The following is a 19,394-nucleotide window of genomic DNA, read 5'->3' on the forward strand; positions in this document are numbered from 1 at the left end:
AGGTCTCAGAGGGATAGGAGTTCCTGGAAGGGGTTGAGAAGTTCTAAGAGCTGGTCTGGGGGGAGTCCCAGAAGCTGTCTAAGGGTCCCAGAGGGAGGTGTTGTGGGTCCCAGGGGCTGCCTAAGGGTCCCAGAGGGAGATGCTGTGGGTCCCAGGGGCTGTCTAAGGGTCCCAGAGGGAGATGCTGTGGGTCCCAGGGGCTGTCTAAGGGTCCCAGAGGGAGGTGCTGTGGGTCCCAGGGGCTGTCTAGGAGTATCTAGGAAGTTGGGGAGAGGCTCCTGAGGGTTCCAAAGGGGTAGGGCAGGATCCTAGGCCTGAATAAACTGAAAAATATGTGTCTAGCCACCTACAGGGAAGATTTCCTGTTGCACAAAGCTTGAATCTGACTGAAACGTGGTATCCTGGATCAAGCTGGGTTCCAAACCCAAGGCTTTCTTCAACCAGGCTTTCTCTTTCTTCTTACTTGTGCCCCATGGAAGCCACATTGTGTCCATCTCATACTGATCACAGACAGGAGAACATGGATGGATCAGTTATGAGGAAGAGATAGGTTCGGGAATGGAGGGTCATAGGAAAATGAGAGGGAGAGTCACAAGGGCAGGAAGGTCATAATGATGGTGACTAGAAGTATAAGGATTATAGGAATGGGAGAAGCACACAAATGAACTTGAGAGAAATTGGGGTGCTGGGGATGGCATTGATCAGGATCAAGGGAATGAATGGTTTCAGGGACAGGGTTGAAAAGAAGGAGAAAGATAACAACGATAGGAGTTGGAAAGAGGGGAGAATCACAAGGAAGTGAGGTTACAGGGATTGAGAGTGATGTGGATGATGGATCTAATCCAATAAGTCTGTCTGTTTGTAAAGCATTATGTGCTGGGAAAAATGAAAAAGAAAATGAAATCAAAAGAAAAAATGAAGAAGTCCCTACTCACAAGGATTTTACATTGTAATTGGCAGCGGGGGGGAAGGGAAGGAAGAAATACAACATCCTAGCATCTTATGATGACAGAATATGAGATTCAGAAGTGACTTGAGAGGTCCTCCACCCAACCCAAAGGAATCCCCACCACAGCATATCTGACAAATGGCTATCCAACCCGCTGCCCAAAGACCTCTGAGTATAGACGAACCCACCACTCCTAGAGGCAAGCCATTCCATTTTTGGACAGCTCTAATTTCAAGGAAGTTGTTTTGTTTTGCTTCTCTCTCACATCATTATACATTTCTTCAAGTTCTGCCCTCTGGGACCAAACAGAATACATTTGTAACCCATGGCCCAAGTACGCCAGAAGCCCTGTGGACTCATACAGATGGGGTGAGATCCTGGCAGCTAACCATCTCATTCCACTTCCACGATAGTTCTCCAAAAATACTTGAATACAGATATGACATTCTTCTCACTCCCCACCTCCCCAAGTCTTCTCTTCTTCAGGCTAAATGTCCAAGTTCCTTCAACCATAGACTCAAGCTCCTTCACAATCCTGGTTACTCTCCTCTAAGTACTCTTCCATTTATCAATATCCTTCCTAAACTGATACCCACAAATAAACATAATACTCCAGTTGTGGTCCAATAGGACAGAGGCCAATGGGACTATCACTTCCTTAAGCTTTGCCTCTATTAATGAAACCCAAGATCGCTTTTTTTTTTGTCAGTCACATCAATATGGTGATTCACACTGAGCTTGTGAAGCACTAAAACTCAGATCTTTTCCACACAAATTGCTGTCTATGCCTCCTCTAGCTTGGAATTGCCAAGGTGATTTTTTTTTCAAATTTAAGACTTTACACTTAAGTGAATTTTGTTTTATTTGATTCAGCTCATTGCTTTAGCTGTCAAGATCTTTCTGCCTCTTGCCTGTCATCCAATGTGTTAGCTATCCCTTCTAGCTTGGTGCCCTCTCCAAATCTGATTAGCTTCACTGCGATAGGAGTTTGAGGAATGAGGGTCACAGGAAGGGAAGGTGTAGAGATTGTGGCCATAGGAGTCAAAGGGATGGGAGGTAATGGATAGGGGTTTTGAGGATGGGAATCAAAGGAAAGGATGAGGTACGGAGGGAAGAAAGGTCACAGGGGTAGTGGTCACTGGAAGGAGGCAATCTCACAGTTGGGGTGATGAAAAAGATGGAAGTCATGGAAATGTCTTACCAGGTTGAAGTTCACAGAGTTAAGAACCATCTGTCTCCATACCTCCAAGATTTCAAAGCTCTCTGACTTCAGATTGACAAGTTGCCCAACTCCCTTCAACTCTGTCTTTGGCCATAGTTGCTGTACTGCCACTGAATTGGGGATGTAACCCGGGAACTGGATCAGTGGAGGCATCTACTAGAGAGAAAAAAACACAGTGTCAGAGGACTAGGAGGCTACGGGGTTTGAAAGGCAAAGAAACCAGGGACTGACTTTCCCACTCAGCCCTACTGCGATATTCTGAGAGATGGGGAGACATGACTTGGTCTTCAAAGAGCCTCTTGTGTGAGAGGAGAGACAGAACTCAACCTTCATGGAGTCCCTGGCTATCCTTGCTCTTAGAGACTCTTCAATCTGTCTGTCCAGACCTTGCTGGAGACACAGGCTGGATTGTATTTGAACTGATCTTAAAGCACCTGCTCACTCTGGGCTGTATGGTTACCCTTGTGGGGATGAGCTCTCCTCAGGGTGACTGGAAAGAGGTCATACCACCTGCAGACGCAATACCACATCCAGGATAGAAAGTTGAATCAGAGAGGTCAGTGGGTAAACTCTGGCTAAAGGAGGATCACTATCTGCTATACCCACAGGCCCCACAGCACAGAAGAATCACAGAAGAACAGGAATTTCACCCCCTTCCAACCCTCAGAGCTACAAGAAAATGCAATGGTCATCTCATCAAAGTTCACATCTGAATAGGAATCCCTCTACCACAGTCCCAAAGAGAGTTCATCTTCACCTCTATGGTACCAAAGTACAGTGGAAAGTGAACCTAGCTTTGAATCCCAGCCCTTCTACTAAGTAATCTGTGTGATTTTGGGCATCTGGGTTTCAGCTTCTTCTTCTGTAAGATTAAGGGGTTGACCTCTAAGTTTCCTTCCAGTTCTAAATCTCATGACCCTATAATGCCTCCCAGAATGGGGGACGTACCATTTCCAGAGGCAACCTGCTGCCCTCATGGTTAGCACTAATGGTTAGGAAGTTTTTCCTTATATAAAGCCAAAATCTGCCTTTTTAGAACTCTTCCTTCTTCCCCCTCCCCCATCTCTCACCATTGCTCCTATCTCTGCCCCTCTAGGGCCATGTCTGGAATCTTGTCCACATCAAAGCCTGTCAAGTCCTTCTCCGGTATATAGATGCCCACCAGTACTGAATGACACCGTCTTTCCTCCCTTCCCCATTCTGGTTTCTCTCCTGTTTTCATTAACCTCGTACATCAAACAGTAATGATGGTTCAGAGCCTAGATTGAGACATTTTGGGGTCACTATGGATAGTGACCAGGAAATAGCCAGAGGTGATCTCCTGCCCGTACACTGTACAGTTAATGGGCTGACAGTCCAGTAAATGAAATATGGGAAAAGTCAGGGAGTAGAACAATGGAAGTAAACTACTTCCCTAGGGAAGAAGTAATGACAGGATAGCTCATTCAGGTCTTGTCCTCTCACACCATAGCCCAGAAGACGAAGCTGCATGTAAAAAATATTTAATAAATGTCTGCTGAATGAATTAAGGAATAGATCGATGGAGAAGTCCCATTTAGAGGTAGTCTGAGAGAGCTTCCCCCTGATGTTGTCATTCATGATCACTACGGTGGCTGTTCCCCCGCTGTACACAGTAGGTGCTTAATAAATATTTGTTGTGTTAATAAGAACTGACATTTATATGACATTTGAAAGTTCAAAAATAGCTTTAAGGAAATAGCAAACTGCTTCAATATCTTTGCCAAGAAGACCCAAAAAGGTGTCACGAAGAGTCGGCTATGACTGACAACAAAATGACAACAGAAATATTATCTTATGGGAGCCTCACAAAACCTGTGAGGTATTATCCCCATTTTACAGATGAGAAGACCGAGGGTCAGAGAAGTTGAGTAACGTGCCCATGGTCACATACAGGTAGTAAATTTCAGAGGCAAGATTTGAGCCTAGGTTCTTCTGATCCCCTGCTCAACTGGTCAGCATATACCTATGTGCCAATTACTATGCTAAGTACTGTGGATACATTCCCTGCTGAGAAGGAGTTTACAATACACTGGAGCATCATTTGAGCTGAGCTCTGAAAGGAACCAGGGATTTTAAGAAGCAGAGATTAGGAGGGAACACATTCTAGGCATAGGGCCTAGACCTATGGACCCTTAAGGACCCAGGGATAAGAGATGGAATGTCACGGATGAGAAATAATAAGAAGGACATTTTGGCAAGAATAGAGAATGCATGAAGGGTAGTAATAAATAACAAAGCTGGAAAGGTAGCCTGGAACTAAGTTGTGGCAGCTTTTAAATGCCAAACAGAGGGGCTCATCTTTGATCTTTGAGATAACAGGGAGTCACTGGAGTTTACTGCAAAAAGGACTGATGGTCAGACCTGTGCTTTAGGAAAAACACTTTGGCAGCCGTGTGGATGGATTGGAGATAAGAAAGGCTTAAAGGAGGGAGGTTATTGCAACGGTCCAAGGGACAAGTAATAAAGGGCTGAATGCAGGAGAAAGAAGATATGAGATGCAGAAGAACTGACAGCACCTGGCAATTAAGCGTCCTGGTCACTACCTGTTGGATTCGTGGGATGGGCAATAGTGAGGCGTTAAGGTTGATTCCAAGGTTGCAAACTTAAGTGACCAGAAGGATGGTGACACTCTCATCAGAAACAGGGGAGTTTGGAAGGATGGAGGAGAGCAATGGGTTCTGTTTTGGATACATTGAGTTTGAGATACCTACAGGATATCCAGTTCTAAATTGTCCCTTAGATGCAAGCCTGAAGTTCTAGGGAGAGGTGAGGGCTGGGAGGACTGGATATATAGACCTGTAAGTCATCTGTGTAGAGATAGTTAAAAGCATAAGTACTGATGTGGTCAAGGAAAAAGAGTGTAGAAAGATAAGAGGACACAGGACAGAGCTTTGGGTTACAACCATATTGAGGGAGGGGGGCTCCATACGGATGATGGTCCATCAATAGAGACCGAGAAGTAGTGCTCAACAAAGTGGGGAAAAGAACCAAGAGAGAGCAGTGCCATGAATCCAAGAGAAGAGAGTAGTCTACAACAGAAGGGTCAAAGTCTCTGCTGCAAAACTCCAGTGTAACCAGGACTAGATATAATGCAATTGGGCAATGTTTAGCAAAATAAACAAAAATACAACACAACATAGTTAATGATGTTAAAAGGTGGTTTTCTTTTTTTAAAATTTATTTTCATTTCATTAAATATTTCCCAATTACTTGTAAAACAATTGCTAACATTCATTTAAAAAATTTTTGAGTTCCAAATTCTTCCCTCCCCTCCTGCCCCATCCCTCTTTGAGAAGGCAGTTTTATATAAATTATACAAGTAAAGTCATGAAAAACATTTCCATATTAGCCATGAAGCAAAATAAAACATAGACAAAAACAACCAAAACAAAACAAAATAAGAAAAACAGGGGCAGAGCCAAGATGGTGGAGTAAAAGCAGTAACTTGCTTGAGCTCTTCCTCAAACCTCTCCAAATACCTATTAAAAAAATGGCTCTAAACAAATTCTAAAGCAGCAGAACCCACAAAAAGACAGAGTGAAACACATTTCCAGCCCAAGACAACCTGGATGGTTGATTAGAAAGGTATATCTCACCGTGCAGGGAGAGGAGCACAGTTCAGCATGGGCACACAGGCCACAGCAAACCTGAAGCAGGCTTCAGAGGACTGAATAGTGGGCAGCTGTGGCAGTTTCCAGACTTCTCAACCCAAGAATGCCAAAGACAACTTAGAAGGTCAGTGGGAAAAGTCTGTTTCTGTGGTGGTGAGAGAGTAGCATGGGGTCTCAGCTCCAGTTCCTGAGCTCAGCCTAGGGGCAGCAGCTGCCTCCTGAGCTTCCAGCCCACAGACTAAGGGAGAATCGAGTAGCTGATCAGAGGGGGATTGCAGGGATCTCTCTGCTGGTGCAGGATTCTCTTGTTTTGCCCGTGCTTGGATCTGAGTCTCAGCTCTGGGTGGCGGTCCTGGGGCGAGGAGCACTGGTGTGGTGGAGCTTGCAGTGGCTGTACAGAGATAACCCTCACAGTTCCAAGACAGAAAAGAGTTCTTGTGGTCACTCATAGACCACAGCACAGGACAGGAAAGGAGTAAACACCTTGCCCCTTATCATACCACCTTGGAAGAACTGAAAATTTACAGGTCCCTACAAGTATCTCTGAAAACAGCTGTACAAACTCCTGAAGCTTGGGACAATACATTCTCCACATTGGAAGCAGACTCCTACCTTAACAAGGAGTTTATAACTCAAGTAATTGGCCAGGATCATGAGCAAGCAGCGCAAAAAGAATCAGACTATATTATCTTACTTTGGTGATAAAGAAGATCAAAACATACAACCAGAAGAAGACAATGAAGCCAAAGCTCCTACATCCAAAGCCTCCAAGAAATATATGAATTGGTCCCAGGCCATGGAAGACTCAAAAAGGATTTTGAGAAGCAAGTAAGAGAAGTAGAAGAAAAACTGAGAGTGAGGCTAAAGGAGACCCAAAAAAATACTGAAGAAAATAACACCTTAAAAAATAGCCTAACCCAAATGGCAAAAGAGGTCCAAAAAGCCAATGAGGAGAAGAATGCCCTAAAAAGCAAAATTGGCCAAATGGAAAAGGAAGTCCAAAACCTTACTGAAGAAAATACTTCCTGAGTGAAGACGGAACCTTCAGGGTGGCCTTCAGAGTGGGAGTGCGAGCTCAGGAGAGCTCGCTGGGCGTGAGCTTAGCCGGCGGCTGGGCCCCTTGGGTAGGTGTGAGCAGTTTTGGGGCTGCTTCTGTGGCAAGCGGGTAGGAGTCGAGGCTGTCTTGGACCCATTTGGCTCCCCCGGAGCAGGACTTCTTGGAGGACCCAGTTAAATCGATTTCCCAGCTGCTGATGGGATACTTCGGAAATGATCGCTAAGCCCAGCCCAGCCCAGCCCCAGACACCAGCCAAAACAGAAAATGATGGCCAAGAACTAACTGCACCAGCATCTGCTGTATAAAATGGTGGCTATGTGAAAAACCCTAGCAACTTGACACCAAAAGGAAGAAGGAAAGTCTGAGAGCAGTACGAAAACGTCAGAAAGAAAAACATTTTAAGAAGGAAGAGGTCAGGTCAGCCAGAGAACACTGAAGATGAAGTTGAAGAAATGGTGGAAGCAGTCACTCTCTTTGAGGTGGTCAGCTTGGGCAAGAGAGCTATGCAGTCAGTGGTAGATGACTGGATTGAAGCCTATAAAGAAGACAGAATTTGGCACTTCTGGATCTCATCAATTTCTTTATTCAGTGTTCTGGCCGTCAAGGGATGGTGACTGCTGTGATGTACCAAAGTTTACATAGCTCTGACATTTTGAAAAAAATGATTGAGAAATTTGATGAGGAAACAGGGTTGCAGTATAAGAGAATTATGGTTCGCCCATGGATCTTAACAGTGACATGGCCAATGGAGTTGGAAGATGAAGGTTACCTACTTGTTAAGGCTGGACCACACTGGAAAAAATTTAAGGCTAATTTCTGTGAATTTATAGCAGTGTTGATTCAACAGTGTCAGTACAGCATTCTCTATGATGGTTATGTGATGAACACAATCACTTCCCTTCTTTCAGGACTCACAGGCTCTGTAGTGAGAGTGTTCAGGCATACCAGTACATTTGCAGGTCAGTTCCTACCCATCTCTTCTAGCCTTGCATTTGTAATATTATAGTGGTTGTAGCTATGGAAGGAGGAATTTAAATGTGGCTTAGTACCAATATCTTTATGACCCACTGGGTCATGGATTTGGCTTTAAGGTGAATATGATACCTTTTGAAACCTTCTTTTACTTTTAGTCAATTCATTTTTTTTAAAAAACATGGCTTGTTGTGTTTTCAAGCACTGTGGAAGAGTTGTGGGAGATATAATAAGAAGTAATTAAATGATACAAAAAAAAAAAGAAAATACTTCCTTAAAAATTAGAATGGAGAAATTGGAAGATAGTGACTATTTAAGAAATAAAGCACTGTAACACTAATCCAAAAGAATGAAAAAATAGAAGACAATGTGAAATATCTCACTGGAAAAACAACTGACCTGGAAAATAGATCCAGGAGAGAGAATTTAAAAAGTATTGGACCATCTGAAAGCCATGATCAAAAAAAGAGCCTAGACATCATCTTTCAAGAAATTATCAAGAAAAACTGCCCTGATATTTTAGAACCAGAGGGCAAAATAGAAATTGAAAGAATCCACTGATCACCTCCTGAAAGAGATCCCCAAAGGAAAACTCCTAGGAATATTGTAGCCAAATTCCAGAGCTCCCAAGTCAAGGAGAAAACATTACAAGCAGCCAGAAAGAAACAATTCAAGTACTGTGGAAAAACAATCAGGATAACACAAGATTTAGCAGCTTCTACATTAAGGAGCAGGGCATGGAATATAATATTCTGGAGGGCAAAGGAGATAGGATTACAACCAAGAATCACCTACCCAGCAAAACTGAGTATAATCCTTCAGGGAAAAAATGGTCATTCAGTGAAATAGAGGACTTTCAAGCATTCTGATGAAAAGACCAGAGCTGAATAAAATTTGACTTTCAAATACAGACTCAAGGAACATGAAGAGGTAAACAGGAAAGAGAAATCATAAGAGACTTATTAAGGTTGAACTGTTTATATTCCTGCATAGAAAGATGATATTTATAACTCATGAGTCCTTTGTCAGTATTAGGGTAGTTGGAGGAAAAAAAATTATATGTATGGTATACATAGACACAGGGCACAGGGTGAGTTGAAGATGAAGGGGTGTATCTGGAAAGTAAAATTAAGGGGTGAGAGAGGATATACTGGGAGAGGTAGAATGGGGTAAATTATCTCACATAAAACAGACAAGAAAAGGCTTTTACAGTGGAGGGGAAACAGGGGAAAGTGAGAGGGAATGAGTGAATCTTATTCTCATAGGATTTGGCTTAAGGAGGGAATAACATACACACTCAATTGGGTATGGAAATTTATCTTACCCTACAGGAAAATAGGGAGGAAGGGGATAAGAGAGCAGGGAGATGATAGAGGGGAGGGCAGACTGGGGGAGGGAGTAATCAGAAGCAAACACTTCTAAGGAGGGACAGGGTCAAAAGAGAGAACAGAATAAACAGGGGTGAGATAAGATGAAGGGAAATATAGTTAGTTTTTTACAACACGACTACTATGGAAGTGTTTTGTACAACTACACACATATTGAATTGCTTGCCTTTTCAATGAGGGTGGATAGGGAGGGAGGAAGGGAGAAAATTTGGAACCCAAAGTTTTAAAAACAAATGTTAAAAATTGTTTTCACATGCAACTGAGAAATAAGATATATAGGCAATGGGGTATAGAAATCTATCCTGCCCTATAGGAAAATAGAAGGGGAAAGGGATAAGAGAAGGAAGACAGATAGAAGGGAGGGCAGGGGTATTCAGAATGCATGCCATCTTAGGGTGGGGGAGGGACGAGATGGGGAGAAAGTTTGGAACTCAAAATCTTGTGGAAGTGAATGTTGAAAACTAAAAATAAATTAATAAGAAAAAAACAAGAAAAACAAAGAAATAAAAAAGGTATGTTTCAATCTGTACTCAGAGTTCATCAGTTCTCTCTCTGGAAGTGGATAGCATTTTTCATCATGAGTCCTTCAGAATTGTCTTGGATCATTGTTTTGATCAGAGTAGCTGTCTTTCACAGTTAATCATCCTTATGATATTGCTGTTACTGTGCACATTGTTCTCCTGGTTCTGCTCACTTCAATTTGCATGAGTTTACATAAGTCTTCCCAGGTTTTTCTGAAACCATTCTGCTCATCATTTCTCACAATACAATAGTATTCTATCACAACCATATACCAAAACTTATTCAGCCATTCCCCAATTGATGGGCATCCCCTCAATGTTCAATTCTTTGCCACCACAAAAAGAGCTGTTATAAATGTTTTTATACAATAGATCCTTTCTCCTTTTCTTTTATCTCTTTGGGACACAGACCTACTAGTGGTATTGCTGAGTCAAAGGGTATGCACTGTTTTAGAGCTCTTTAGGCTTAGCTCCAAACTGTTTTCCAGAATGTTTGGACTAGTTCACAACTCCAATTGGTGGTTTTCTAGGTCAATATCTAGCTGGCAGGGATCTATTTCTATTTGAGTTTGACACCACTGGTCTACAATGTTAAATGCTGCAGAGCTCAAGGAAGGAGGAATGATAAAAGGCCATTAGATTTGGCAATTAAGAGATTATTGGTAACTTTGGAGAGAGCAATTTTAATTGAAGTAATAAGAGTGTAAGTCAGATTGAAAAGGGTAGTTTTTGTACAAGCAAAGACAATGTGGCTAAGATTAGAGGGGAAATAGTTAACTGGTAAAAACTGTTTGCGACAAATTTTTCCAGTAAAGGTCTTATTCCCAAGACACAAAGGGCAGTGATTCAAATTTATAAGATACATAGATAAATGGTCAAAGGCATTTGAACAGGCAGTTTTCAAAGGAAGAAATCCAAGCTATCAATAGCAATATGGAAAAAAAAATTCAAATCAATAACAATTGATTTGAACAAACTGATAACAAGAGAAGCACAAATTAGAACAACTCTAAGTTTCTACCTCATACCTATAAGATCAGCAAAGTGGATGAAAAAGGAAAACAACAAATTTGGAAAGGCTTTGGGAAAATAAGCACATTGACAAAATTTTGGTGAAGCTGTGAATTGGTATGGTGATTCTGGAAAGTAATTTGGAACTATATTTCAAAATAAACTGCATACCTTTTGACTCAGTGATGCCATACCTAGGCCTATACCTTAAAGATATCAAAGAGGAAAAGGTCCTTAATGTACAAAAAATATTTATAGCAGATATTTTTATAGTTGCAAAGAACTGGAAAAGGGCAGCTAGGTGATGCAGTGAATCTAGAGTCTGGTCTGGAGTCAGGAAAACTCACCTTCCTGAGTTCAAATCTAGCCTCAGACACTCACTAGCTATGTGATCCTCAGCAAGTCCCTTAACCCTGTTTGTCTCAGTTTCCTCATCTGTCAAACCAGCTGGAGGAGGAAATGGTAAACCACTCCAGTATCTTTTCCAAGAAAGCCCCAGATGGGGTCACAAAGAATTGGACATGACTGAAAACAACTCAACAACAAAGAACTAGAAAATAAGAGGGTGCCCATCAACTGGGGAAAGGCTGAACAAATTATAGCATATGAACATAATAGAATACTATTGTGCTATAAGAAAGGATAAAAGAGGCTGTTTCAGAGAAACATGGGAAGACTTGTATGAACTGATGCTAAGTGAAGTAAACAGAACCAGGAGAAGAGTTTCTATGACAATACCCCTATAGAGAAAAATAACTTTGAAATTCTTTAGAATTCTGATCAATACAATGACTCCTAACAGAGAAATGTTGGATTAAATATGAAGAATGAGAAATACATTTTTTGAACATAGCCAATATAGGAATTTGTTTTGCTTAACTGTGAATTAATTATGAATCTGTTACAAGGATTTTGCTTTTTGTATCTTTTCTGGAAGGGAGGCAGGAGAGAAAACAAATGTTCGATAATTTAAAAAATTAAATAAAATGTAATTGAAAACAGTTGAGAAGTGTGGAGGCAGCTTTTTCTAAGAAAAAAATTTAAGGATATAAAGGTGGGAGAAATGATTGTGGGGATAATCTGCCAGGAGAGATGGGAGGGCATGAGATCAAGGGAGCAGAAGAAGGGCTACTTCATCATCAGACTGGTGTAAAGGAGGAGAGAATGGGGAATGATATCAAGGAGTTTGGAGAAAGAATGTTGAGAAAGGAGAGCTCATGGGGAAGGGCTTCTATTTTCTTTGTAAAGTGAGTCAGGTCCTCAGCTAAGAGAATGGAAGGAGGGAGAAGGTAATATGGGAGGCCAGAGGAAAGAAAAGACTTGTAACAGCTACTGTGGAGGGGAAACACCCTAATTGATTAGAAATCAGTTGTTGTTGCAGTACATTTATAAAACCCCAGAGCTGAGGTGGGGAGCTGAAATCACTTACCCACTTGTTTTCCCTAATCCCATACCCTAAAATCATCCCCAACATTGCAGTCAGCTGATCCAAATCTAATGAGATGCAAATGAATAACAGGCCTAATCTCTGTCTGAAGTAACTGATGCCTCAACTGTCAGCTGCTGGTCCTCTCTCCTCCTTCAGATTTCTTGGTGTTTTAGTTGGTAGGAAGTCCAGAAAATTCAGGGCTGAACAGTTTAGGGACATGTCATGCAAACGGATTGCCTGAAGTCCTTCTAATCCTGGGATTCTATCTTCTTGTGTTCTGGACCTCGCTGACATTCTGGTGAAATCTAGGGACCCCTTCTCAGGATGTTTTTAAATGTTTAAATAAAAAACATAGGATTGCAAAGGAAACCAATTATATTGGAATAAGGACTTTTTTCCCCCTTAGGTAAGTTCTTAGGATCTCTTGAAAATCTATCCATGAGGGGCAGCTAGGTGGTGCAGTGGACCAGCTTTAAAGTCAGCAGGACCTGAGTTCAAATTTGACCTCAGACACATGATACTCACTAGCTGTGTGACCCTGGGCAAATCTCTGTTTGCCTCGGTTTCCTCAAATATAAATTGGGCATAATAATAGCACCTACCTCCCAGGACTGTTGTGAAGATCAAATGAGATACCAGTGTCTGGTACATAGTAGGCACTTAATAAATGCTTGTTTCCTTCCCCATCATGGTGGTGAAACTGGGAGAAGATGGCTAGAAGAATAAAGAGCCCAAAAGGGCACTGAGTATTGGTCTTTACAAAAGAAGTCATGGACCACCTTGTACTCTTTTACCTTTGAGACCAAAATGCTAGGGGGAGGGGTAGGATGGTGGTGAAGAAATCTGGACAGGGGCAGGTGAGATTTCAGAGTCTGTCTTAAGAGCAACTCCACTATTCCAAAACTTAAACACTCTTCTTGATTTTGTTTTGCTTTAGTAAACTCTCTTCTATGTGTGAATGAGCAATTTTTTTTCATAGAGGCTCAAAGTTGAGAAAGAGGTTAAAATCCTATGGAAATGGGAAATAGATTTATAAATAAATAAATTTTGAACTATTATTGGGAATATTCACACCCTAGTTCTTAGCCTATGGTCCATGCTCCTGCTCTTAGGGATCCATGAATAGGGTTGTTGTTTATTGGGGGGGGGTGTCTGTGAATTTAAAAAAATATTTTGATACATGTATTTTAATACAATTGGTTTCCTTTGTAAATGTAATTTGTTTTATTTGAGCATTTGAAACCATTATCTTAAGAAGACTTTACTAGACCACTAAAGAGGTCCATGATAAAGAAAAAGGTTAAGAACTCCTGACCTAAACAGGAAGGCACTTATTTGACTGAAGTCTAGGAGCTGCCTTGTATGTGCAGTAAAAGTGAGCTAGTAGTGGAAAACTTACTATTTGGCAAAAACTGCTAGGAAAACTAGAAAGCAGTTTGGCAGAAACTGGGTATAGACCAACACTTCACACTATATACCAAGATAAGGTCAAAATAGACACATGACTTAAATATAAAGGGTGATATCATAAGCAAATTAGGGGAGTGTAGAATAGTTTACCTATCAGATCTATGGATAAGGGAAGAATTTGTTACCAAATGAGAGACAGAGAGCAATATAGGGTATAAAATGGATAATTTTGATTACATTAAATTAAAAAGGTTTTGCACAAACAAAACCAATGCAGCCAGGATTAAACAGAAAGCAGAAAACTGGGGAAACCATTTTTACAGCAAGTTTCTCTGATAAAGGCCTCATGTCTCATATATAGAGAACTGAGTCAAATTTATAAGAATGTGAGTCATTCCCCATGATAAATGGTCAAAGGATATGAATAGGTAGTTTTCAGATGAAGAAATTAAAGCTATCTATAGTCATATGAAAAAATGTTCCAAATCACTGTTGATTAGAGAAATGCAAATTAAAACAACTATGAGGGACCACCTCATACCTATCAGAATGGCTAATGTGACAGAAAAGGAAAATGACAAATGTTGTAGGGGATGTGGGAAAATTGGGACACTAATGTACTATTATAAACTTATCCAACCATTCTGGAGAACAATTTGGAACTATACCGAAAGGTCAATAAAACTGTACATATCCTTTGACTTAGTAATACCACTACTAGGTCTGTATCCCAAAGAGATTTTTTAAAAGGGGTGGGGGGAAGGAACCATACGTACAAAAATATTTATAGGTCTTTTTCTGGTGGCAAAGATTTGGAAATTGAGGGGATACCCATCATTTGGGGAATGACTGAACAAGTTGTGGTATATGATTGTGATGGAATGCTATTGTGCTATAAGAAATGATAAGCAGGATGCTTTAAGAAAAGCCCAGAAAGACTTACATGAATTGACGCAAAGTGAAGTGAGCAGAACCAGGAGAACATTATACACAGTAATAGCAATATTGTATCAACAGTGAGTGACTTAACTATTCTCAGCAATACAGAGGTCCAATTCTGAAGGACCCATGATGAAAAATGCTATTCACTTCCACAGAAAGAACTGATGGAATCTGAATGCAAATTGAAGCACATTTTTTAAACTTTATTTTTCTTGGGGGTTTTTTGTGTCTTTTTTTCACAACATGATTAACAGGGAAATATTTTACCTGGCTATACATGTATAACCGTTATCAAATAGCTTGCCTTCTCAATGATGGAGGGGAGGGGATGGAGAGTAGAAGAGAATCTGGAACTCAAAATTGTAAAAAACAAAGGTTAAAAATTATTTTTACACGTAATTGGAAAAAAATAAAATATTAAATTAAAATTAAAAAGAAAGTGAACTAGGAGTACCACCTGCTGAATCACACAGATATTGTGCTCCAGAGCAAGGGCATCAAACTTACATAGAAACTGGGGCCAGTACTCAATCTTTGAGGGCTGTATATTGACTTAGTTTTAAGATGCAATATTACCTATTTTTATTGAATTTTTTTGTAAAATAGTTTCCAATTACATTTTAATCTTGTTTGGGATGCACCCTGGAATGTCATGGGCCCCATGTGGTCTGAATTTTTGACATCTCTGTTCCAAGAGTGTTTCTTTATCATCGTATTCCTTAGGAAGCAGACCATTAGAATCACAGGTTGCCCTTGTGTGTGGGCACAGGTACTTTACCTGCCTTTGCATGAAGAAATGTGAAGTTTTGTGCTTAAGTTCAAAAAAATTAACTTCAGGGGCAGCTAAATGGCACAGTGGATAGAGCACTGGCCCTGAAGTTAGGAAGACTCATCTTTCTGAGTTCAAATCCAGCCTCAGACACTTACTAGCTGTGTGACCCTGGGCAAGTCACTTAATCCCATTGCCTAGCTTTTAAAAAAAATTAACTTCATATATACGGGTGGGAAAGATTTTGCTAAAAAACACTTTGGGTGAAAAAAGATTAACTGGGATTTAGGTTAATGAACTAAAAGATTAATATGGGCCAACAGTAGGATGTTGCAGGAAAGAAAGAAAGAAAGAAAGAAAGAAAGAAAGAAAGAAAGAAAGAAAGAAAGAAAGAAAGAAAGAAAGAAAGAAAGAAAGAAAGAAAGAAAGAAAGAAAGAAAGAAGGAAAGAAGGAAAGAAAGGAGGGAGGGAGGGAGGGAGGGAGAGAGAGAGAGAGAGAGAGAGAGAGAGAGAGAGAGAGAAGAGAGAGAGAGAGAGAAGAGCTAGCTTGATTAGATTGCATTGACTGGTACTGAGGACAAAAAGACCACAAATCTTCTATTCAGTTCTGTGTGCCATATTTTAGGAAGGCCATTGGGAGGCGGTATGCTGTTGTGGTTCTAGAGCCAGATGATCCAGGTTCAAATCCCAGCCTCTAATATTTACTATCTGTGTGACCTCAGGCAAGTCACTTCACTGCCCTCAGTTTCCTCCTTGGCAAAATGAAGAGGTTAGACTAAATGGCCTCTGAGGTCCCCTCTAGATCTAACTCTATGATCTTCTGAGAAGAGAGAGAACATCCAGAGGAAGGCAAAGAGGATGGGGAGGTAAATTGGGGGAGATCATGCCATACGGGAAAGGCAAGAAGGAACTGGGTAGGGGCAGCTAGGTAGTGCAGTGGATAGAGCACCAGCCCTGAAGTCAGTAGGACTTGAGTTCAAATCCAGCCTCAGACCAAACACTTGACACTTACTAGCTGTGTGACCCTAGGTAAGTCACTTAACCCCAATTTCCGAAAGAAAGAAAGAAAGAAAGAAAGAAAGAAAGAAAGAAAGAAAGAAAGAAAGAAAGAAAGAAAGAAAGAAAGAAAGAAAGAAAGAAAAAGAAAATTAGAAGTATGGAATGGCAAGGAATGGGTGCTCCTTCAAAAGAGGTCTTCAGAAAGAAACTAGATGACCACTTGTTGAGGATGTTAAAAACGGAATTCCTCTTCAGGTATGGGCTGAACTAGATGATCTCTGTGGTCAGTCAATAAGTTAGTCAGTTAGAATTTATTAAACACTTACTATGTGCCAGGCAAGGCAGCGAGGTAGCCCAGTGGATGGAGTGCCAGGCCTAGAGTCAGGAAGACTCATCTTCCCAGGTTTAAATCTGACCTCAGACACTCATTAGCTGTGGGATCCTGGGCAAGTCACTTAACTTTCTTTTGACTCAGTTTCCTCATCTGTAAAATGAACAGGAGAAGGAAATGGCAAACCACTCCAGTATCTTTGCCAAGAAAAACCCAAATGGGGTCACAGAGAGTCAGACACGACTGAAACAACTGAACAACAACCACAAATGTGCCAGGTAATGTGCTAAACACTGAGGATATGAAAGAGGGAAATTAGAACAAGATGAATCTCTCCTACACGATAGCCCTTTGGAGGTTTAAAGATAGATTTTGTGTTTCCTCTTTCACCCCTTTTTCGGTATTTTCTCCAAAGTTACCAATTATTTAATTGCTAGATCCATTGGCCTTTTCTCAATCCTCATCCTTTATGACCTTTCTGCAGCTTTTAATACTGTCAATTACCCCCTTCCCCTCCTTAACTTCTTCTTTCTAAGGTTTTCATGACATTTTTCTCTCTTGGTTTCCTCCTACCTGTCTGACTGCTCGTCAGTTTCCTTTGCTGGATCTTCATCCAGGTCATTCCCACTAACCCTGGGTGTCCAGGCTCTGTCCTGGGCCCTCTTCTTCCTCCATATCATCTCACTTGGTGATCTCATCAGCTTCACGTACTGCTGCTCCTGACTGATCTCTGGCCTCGCTGGAGAAGAGGGTCAAGGACTCCCTCTGATCTCACCTTCTGTCTCTTGCTGTGCATGGTCCCTGAGGGAAGGCTTTGAGGGGCCAGCAGAGCAACCATCTACAAGGGCAATCAGCACAAGGCACCTTCCACCTCCTGATACCTGACCTCCCACCCTTCATGGGGAAAAGCCCCATGTACAAAGAGGTACAATCCTCCCTTTGACCTCAAGCCTTCTATCTCCTGTAACACCCATCCCTTGAGAGAAGAGGAAGAGGAAATTTGATGGGGAATTGGACTTCCATCTCCTACCTAATCTCCAGCCTTCCGATGGAAGAAAACCTGGTTCTCACATCTGACTGTGTGCCTTCCAACTTCTGCCACATTTGTCTCTAGACTGATCTCTACCCTCCTCTGGGAAGAGGAGAGGAGTGACCCCTTCCACTCAATGATGAACACATCTGGTCATATCCTACCCATCCCAATGATTCTGAACCCCTATAGGTTTTCATTCCAACTCCATTCCTCATGATTCCTTATTTCCATTCCTCTCAATCTTCCCATCCCAAAATCCCAACCAAATGTCACTCACCCCTTCCACTGTACCCTCTGGAATGCCTTTTGCATGGGCAACACATTTCCTTTCATCTTAAATCTTTTCCTCTTCTTCTCTTTCCATCTTCCTGTTGTCATTGAAACCCACCACCCCCTTCCACTCCTCCCCCTTAACAAAGCCTCCTTCATCACCTTTCCCAGTACTGGCTGAATTTTTATTCATTCCCATCGGCTCCCTGGTTGAGACAGAGCAGTTGGAATACTTGCTCCCCATTGCCACGTCCAAGTTTTCTCTATAGTCTATTGGTTTTTATCTTACTTTCTCTCTAGAAATAGAGCTCTGAAAAATCAGGCTTTGACAAAGCCCCTTGGGATTCAAATGGAGCTAATGACTATGCCTTTAAACCTAAATCACTCTGGCTCTCACTGATTGGCCAATAGTAAGTCCCAACCCAAGCCTCACTTGGTCATTGTTTGGGTTTTGATGGCTCTGAGTGCAAATAGCAATTGTTTCTACTCTGGGCAAAAACCCTGAGAGTCTTCCCCTCCCAGATTGATTTTTTTGAATAGGCAAACTAGGCCATCCTTTGCCTCAATTCTAACCCGGCCATAAATCATTAAATGGGTGTTGCTTCCAGACAAACTGAGACCTGGGAAATACCTGAGCTTAAAAAGGCCAAATGTCTCCCACCGCATCCAGGGCCATCTGACTTATGTCTTGCCACTGGACTCAGATGACTCTGGAGGAGAGAGTGAAACTGATGACTTTGCACAGCCCTGTCTCACTTAAATCCAATTCACTTTGCACATCAAACCATCACTCTCCTGATGTCATCGGCCTTCTTCAAGAACGGAGGATGACCAACAATAACCTTACCCTTGCCTTCCTTCACAAAAAATCCTACTCTTCATCTGTACCATGACCTCCAATCCCTTGACCCCTCAATTCTCTCCCAGGCTATCTCCTCTGCAGCAGTCACTCTCATTATCTTGACCTCTTGGTGAACCAATCCAACTCTATATTGTCCTCCTCTCTGAAATCCTTGGCCCCCCTTATCACATGACTGATTACACTCATCCAAGCCTCAGCCTTAGAATACTTTCACTATTTTTCCTCTTTACGCCCACACGTGTATTGATATTGGATAGAGAAGGGGAAATGGCCTGGGAAAGAATTGAGTGGTCAAGGGATTGAAAGTCATGATGAAAGAAGGAAAATCATGTAACATTCTGACTGGGTCTCCTAAGAATTTATGTTACACAACCTCAACTGGGCTCTCACTGCCACAAGGCAATCCTACCATACCTCCCCTCCTTATAACCCATTCTCTATAGAGACCCTTCTAAATTTTCTCATCTCTCCTCAAACTTCTCATGGCTCCTCCTCCCTCCAATCCTACCCTCTCAGCTGAGAATCTTGCCTCATATTTTATAGAAAAGATTAAGAGCACTTGCTATGACCTCTTTTGTCTCCCTTTTTCTTCATTTT

The 19,394-nt window shown here is 41.6% G+C and overlaps 1 protein-coding gene across 1 annotated transcript in view; it reads right to left on the minus strand.

Annotated features, from left to right (window-relative positions):
- The window catches only part of WDR97 (WD repeat domain 97), a 69,488-nt gene that overhangs the window by 20,819 nt on the left and 29,275 nt on the right, over positions 1-19,394 (minus strand). Inside the window, 2 exon segments of the mRNA XM_020994884.2 lie at positions 351-500; positions 2,193-2,324. Coding sequence (XP_020850543.2) covers positions 351-500; positions 2,193-2,324 — 282 coding nt within the window.

Source organism: Phascolarctos cinereus, unplaced genomic scaffold (assembly GCF_003287225.1).
Source record: "Phascolarctos cinereus isolate Bilbo 61053 unplaced genomic scaffold, phaCin_HiC Scaffold_4;HRSCAF=312, whole genome shotgun sequence".
Classification (NCBI taxonomy): Eukaryota; Metazoa; Chordata; class Mammalia; order Diprotodontia; family Phascolarctidae; genus Phascolarctos; species Phascolarctos cinereus.